At 47.9% G+C, this 6,044-nt stretch overlaps 1 protein-coding gene across 1 annotated transcript in view; it reads right to left on the reverse strand.

The window, feature by feature from the left end:
• Positions 1-5,163: 5,163 nt before the first annotated feature.
• Positions 5,164-6,044, reverse strand: part of NOSIP (nitric oxide synthase interacting protein) — a 12,116-nt gene continuing 11,235 nt past the window's right edge. Inside the window, exon 8 of the mRNA XM_010849709.1 lies at positions 5,164-5,960. Within this exon, the coding sequence (XP_010848011.1) occupies positions 5,889-5,960 (72 nt within the window). The 3' untranslated portion in view covers positions 5,164-5,888. The remainder of the gene's footprint in view (positions 5,961-6,044) is intronic.

Here is a 6,044-nt window from a genome sequence, read left to right on the forward strand (position 1 = left end):
CCGAGGCGGGGAGGGATTGGGGGCAGAAGGAGGAGGGGACAACAGAGGATGAGATGGCTGGATGGCATCACCAACTCGATGGACATGAGTTTGAGTGAACTCCAGGAGTTAGTGATGGACAGGGAGGCCTGGCGTGCTGCGATTCATGGGGTTGCAAATAGTCAGACACGACTGAGCAACTGAAGTGAACTGAACTTCGCATCAGGTGGCCAAGGTATTGGAGTTTCAGCTTCAGCATCAGTCCTTCCAATGAATAGTCAGGCCTGATTTCCTTTAGGATGGACTGGTTGGATCTTCTTGCTGTCCAAGCGACTCTCAAGAGTATTCTCCAACACCACAGTTCAAAAGCATCAATTCTTCGGTGCTCAGCCTTCTTCACAGTCCAACTCTCACATCCTTACATGACCACAGGAAAAACCATAGCCTTGACTAGACGAACCTTTGTTGGCAAAGTAATGTCTCTGCTTTTGAATATGCTATCTAGGTTGGCCATAACTTTTCTTCCAAGGACAAACGTCTTTTAATTTCATGGCTGCAGTCACCATCTGCAGTGATTTTCAAGTCCCCAAATAAAATCTGTCACTCTTTCCACTGCTGCTGCTGCTGCTAAGTCGCTTCAGTCGTGTCGGACTCTGTGCGACCCCATAGACGGAAGCCCACCAGGCTCCCCCGTCCCTGGGATTCTCCAGGCAAGAACACTGGAGTGGGTTGCCATTTCCTTCTCCAGTGCATGAAAGTGAAAAGTGAAAGGGAATTCGCTCAGTCGTGTCCAACTCTGTGCGACCCCATGGACTGTAGCCCACCAGGCTCCTCCATCCATGGGATTTTTCCAGGCAAGAGTACTGGAGTGGGGTGCCATTGCCTTCTCCGCTTTCCACTGTTTCTCCATCTATTTGCCATGAAGTGATGGAACCAGATGCCATGATCTTAGTTTTATGAATGTTGAGTTTTAAGCCAGCTTTTTCACTCTCCTCTTTCACTTTCATCAAGAGGCTCTTTAGTTCTTCACTTTCTGCCATAATCTGCATATCTGAGGTTATTGATATTTCTCCCGGCAATCTTGATTCCAGCTTGTGCTTCCTCCGGCCCAGCATTTCTCATGATGTACTCTGCATATAAGTTAAATGAGCAGGATGACGATATACAACCTTGACGTACTCCCTTCCCTATTTGGAACCCGTCTGTTGTTCCATGTCTAGTTCTAACTGTTGCTTCCTGACCTGAAAACATATTTCTCAAGAGGCAGGTCAAGTGGTCTGGTATTCCTATCTCGAAGAATTTTCCACAGTTTATTGTGATCCACACAGTCAAAGGCTTTGGCATAGTCAATAAAGCAGAAGTAGATGCTTTTCTGGAACTTGCTTGCTTTTTCGAAGATCCAGTGGATGTTGGCAATTTGATCTCTGGTTCCTCTGCCTTTTCCAAATCCAGCTTGAACATCTGCAAGTTCACAGTTCACATACTGTTGAAGCCTGGCTTGGAGAATTTTGAGCATTACTTTACAGCATGAGAGGTGAGTGCAATTGTGTGGTAGTTTGAGCATTCTTTGGCATTGCCTTTCTTTGGGTTGGGAATGAAAACTGACCTTTTCCAGTCCTGTGGCCACTGCTGAGTTTTCCAAATTTGCTGGCATATTGAGTGCAGCACTTTCATAGTATCATCTTTCAAGATTTGAAATAGCTCCACTGGAATTCCATCACCTCCACAGCTTTGTTCTTAGTGGTGCTTCCTAGAGCCCACTTGACTTCACATTCCAGGATGTCTGGCATTAGGTGAGTGACCATACCATCATGATTATGTGGGTCGTGAAGATCTTTTCTGTATAGTTCTTCTGTGTATTCTTTTTTTTTTTTTTCTTCTGTGTATTCTTGCCAACTCTTCTTAATCTCTTCTGCTTCTGTTAGGTCCACACCATTTCTGTCCTTTATGGAGCCGATCTTTGCATGAAATGTTCCCTTGGTATCTCTAATTTTCTTGAAGAGATCTCTAGTCTTTCCCATTCTGTTGTTTTCCTCTATTTCTTTGCATTGGTCACTGAGGAAGGCTTTCTTATCTCTCCTTGCTATTCTTTGGAACCCTGCATTCAAATGGGTATATCTTTCCTTTTTTCCTTTGCCTTTAGCTTCTCTTCACAGCTATTTGTAAGGCCTCCTCAGATAACCGTTTTGCCTTTTTGCATTTCTTTTTCTTGGGGATGGTCTTGATCCCTGCCTCCTGTACAATGTCACAAACCTCAGACCATAGTTCTTCAGGCACTCTATCAGATCTAATCCCTTGAATCTATTTGTCACTTCCACTGTATAATTGTAAGGGATTTGATTTAGGTCATACCTGAATGGTCCAGTGGTTTTCCCTCCTTTCTTCAATTTAAGTCTGAAATTGGCAATAAGGAGTTCATGATCTGAGCCACAGTCGGCTCCTAGTCTTGTTTTTGCTGATTGTATAGAGCTTCTCCATCTTTGGCTGCAAAGAATATAATCAATCTGATTTCGGTGTTGACCATCTGGTGATGTCCATGTGTAGAGCGTTCTCTTGTGTTGTTGGAAGAGGGTGTTTGGTATGACCAGTGCGTTCTCTTGGCAAAACTCTATTAGCCTTTGCCCTGCTTCATTCTGCACTCCAAGGCCAAATTTGCCTGTTAGTCCAGGTATCTCTTGACTTCCTACTTTTTCATTCCAGTCCCCTATAATGAAAAGGGCATCTTTGGGGGGGGAGGGTGTTAGTTCTAGAAAGTCTTGTAGGTCTTCATAGAAACGTCCAACTTCCCTCCTCCCTTCAGCCCCTGGTAACCACTAATTTATTTTCTGTCTCTATGGATTTGCCTATTCTGGACATTTTATGTAACAGAGTGTGACCTTTCGTCTGACTTTTTACTTTGTATAGTGCTTTCAAGGCTTATCCACTTTGTAGTATGGATCAGAACATCATTCCTTATGTCTGAGTAATATTTCATTGCATGGATTCAGCCCATTTTGTTTACCCATTCATCAGCTAATGGACATTTGGGTTGTTTCTACTCTGGGGCTATTAGAAGATTAGTGCTGCTAGAATCATTCATCGGAGAAGGCGATGGCACCCCACTCCAGTACTCTTGCCTGGAAAATCCCATGGATGGAGGAGCCTGGTGGGCTGTAGTCCATGGGGTCGCACAGAGTCGGACACGACTGAGCGACTTCCCTTTCAATTTTCACTTTCATGCACTGGAGAAGGAAATGGCAACCCACTCCAGTGTTCTTGCCTGGAGAATCCCAGGGACGGGGGAGCCTGGTGGGCTTCCGTCAATGGGGTCGCACAGAGTTGGACATGACTGAAGCGACTTAGCAGCAGCAGCAGCAGAATCATTCATGTCGAAGTTTCTGCATGAACATTGTTTTCTATTTTCTTGGGTCTATGTGTAAGAGTGGAATTGCTATGCTCATTTTTAAAGGGATATGAAAATCTACTCGCACAATATCCCCTTTTGCATTTTAAAATTTTGATTCAGATAAAGTCCAGTTGTTTTGCTGTATAGGTCTATGAGTTTTGATAAATCAGTCATCCGACCACCACAATTAAGATACTGAACAGATCCATCATGCTGCCCCAAATTCTTATTATGCCAGCCTTGCAGTCAATCCCTCCTGCTCCCCTAGACACCAACAATTTGCTCTCTGTATATATAGTTCTCCCTTTCTAGAAAAGTCTCCCCATTAAAAAATCTCAACCAGTAATTATAATTGTCCTAAAATGCTGTGGGCTAGCTGATGCTGAAGGTCAAGATAAGCGCAGCATCCCCCACCCCATGCCCATTTCTTGCTCTAAACTGTAGACCACCATCTAGAGAACCTCTGCTGAGAAAAGACAAAATTTGTCTCCACTTCCCGTCCCACCCTTAGCTTCTGCTGTGGTCTGACTCTTGCTTCCTCTCCTTGTTACATTTGAAATCTTAAAGAAAACCTATTTCTTAGAGCTAAGACCTTGACTTGCACCCTACCCCTCCCAGGAAAGGGTATCTCAAAGGGCCTGTGAATTAAGGAGTGAGACTTAGGCTTCTTGTGGAAATCTGGGATTTCCAAGTTGCACCTTTAAGTCTTTATTTGGGGTGGTGAATGGCCTGTACCACACATAAACAGGATTGGAGTCCTTGGGTGGATGTGGTCCCAAGAGAAGACTCCGGGTAGTTAAAGGCTCTTAGGGAGGACAGAGATTGGGCGTGTTTAGCCTGGAAGATCCCATGGACGGAGGAGCCTGGTAGGCTGCAGTCCATGGGGTCGCTAAGAGTCGGACACGACTGAGCGACTTCACTTTCAGTTTTCACTTTCATGCACTGGAGAAGGAAATGGCAACTCACTCCAGTGTTCTTGCCTGGAGAATCCCAGGGATGGGGGAGCCTGGTGGGCTGCCGTCCATGGGGTTGCACAGAGTCGGACATGACTGAAGTGACTTAGCTTAGCAGGGAGGGCTAATCTCATCACTCTGGGTATAAAGGGATGGGGTGAGAGCTTGCCACAGTGGAGAGGTGTGTGGGTGGCAGTGTGTAAAGTCTGAGGGAGGAGGAAGCGTAAAATGATAGGGGGGAAGGGCAGGACTGAACGAGGGGATCCAGAGGTGGCTGATCTCTGGGGGAACCTGGGTTCAGCTATGGCCTTGAGCAGTGTGACTTTGGGCCAGCTTTCTCAGCCTCAGTGAGCTATTCTGCAAAATGGGTACAAGCATTCTTCCCTCAAGATTGTGGCCAGGACTTGCACACACTGTAGACCGACAGGCCCAGAGGGCAAGGGCGCCCTGAGTGTCAGCAGCACCTCAGCTAGTTTCTGGAGACTGGGATCCCAAGAGCAGGGCATGAAGGTTCTAGAAATGTCTGAGGGAGGAAATGCTGGGTTTTGGGGGCTCCCCAGGGTGCAAGCAAGGATGACCCACCCTCCTACTGATAACTCTTCCCTGCAGCACCCCAGATGCACCCCCTGGTCCTACACCAGACATGAGCTTGCCTAGCATTCAAGGACACTTATGAATCTCGTCTGGGCTTTGGATGACAAGACCATTTTCCAAAATGAAAGGGCAGAGACTGTTCAATGAACGGAGAAGTATGTGCATGGAAATCTCTTTGGTGGAAAAAACTCCTCTGAGAAAGACCTGGCCGATGAAGACCTGGCAGGACAGAACCCGGGGATCGCTCTGAGAGGCAGGACTTCCAGTCTTTATTTTTACACTCTTTGCCATATTTTGCAGCTTTTAGCTCTGGTTCTCCACACTGCACAGGGTCTGTTTTTCTGACTCAGCGGTTATTAAAAACGTAGCTTGAAAGGGCCCCCCTGCCTTCCCAGCCGAGTCCGAGCTCCAGGCAGGTCCACCAGACCGGGTTGCTCTGACCTCCTCCCACTCTTCACACCCGCCGAGCACATTGCTGCCTCTGGGCTTTTGCACTGCGGTTTCCTCTTCCTCTCCACCCTCCAGCCTTCAGCCGGCGGGGGAGGGGGTGTTCCTCACAGCCTTCTCTAGACCGGGTGCCTAACTTTCTCTCACAGACACAGCACTTCATTTCCTTTGGGTGTCTTATTACACTTTGCAATGGGAGACACGTGCGGCTAAAGCTCCCAGGCTTCAAATTTGGTTTAACTCAAAAGGAATGCGCGGGGATTTCCATCTAGCCCGTTAACGTGGCGCCCTCCGGTGGTCGCAGCTCACATTCCGACTTGGGGCCACTCAACCCATTTACAGCTGTGCGTTTGCATTCCATTCAGACTTCACTCTTAACGTGAGACCACACCAAACATTCCTAGACCAGGCTTTCAAAGCACAGTCATTCCGGAGCGCACGCCATTCCCGGGCTCCTGGGCTCCGGTGCGGTGAATGAAGGCGCCACATGGCCAGTAGCGTCCAAGCCCCTTTTATTTGGTTTCCCGCGCTCAGGCCTGCATCACCGGCCGGGACTTCTCCGCCTGCAGCTTCACTCCGGAGCCCGCGAAGCCGGTGCCGCCCTGTAGGAGGAGAGGGTGCCATGAGGGTTCCCTAGCTGCGGAGGTGAGGCTGGCTGCGGAGGCGAGGCTGGCTGCGGAGGCCCT

This window comes from Bison bison, unplaced genomic scaffold, assembly GCF_000754665.1.
Source record: "Bison bison bison isolate TAMUID 2011002044 unplaced genomic scaffold, Bison_UMD1.0 scf7180017864285, whole genome shotgun sequence".
In the NCBI taxonomy this organism is placed as follows: Eukaryota; Metazoa; Chordata; class Mammalia; order Artiodactyla; family Bovidae; genus Bison; species Bison bison.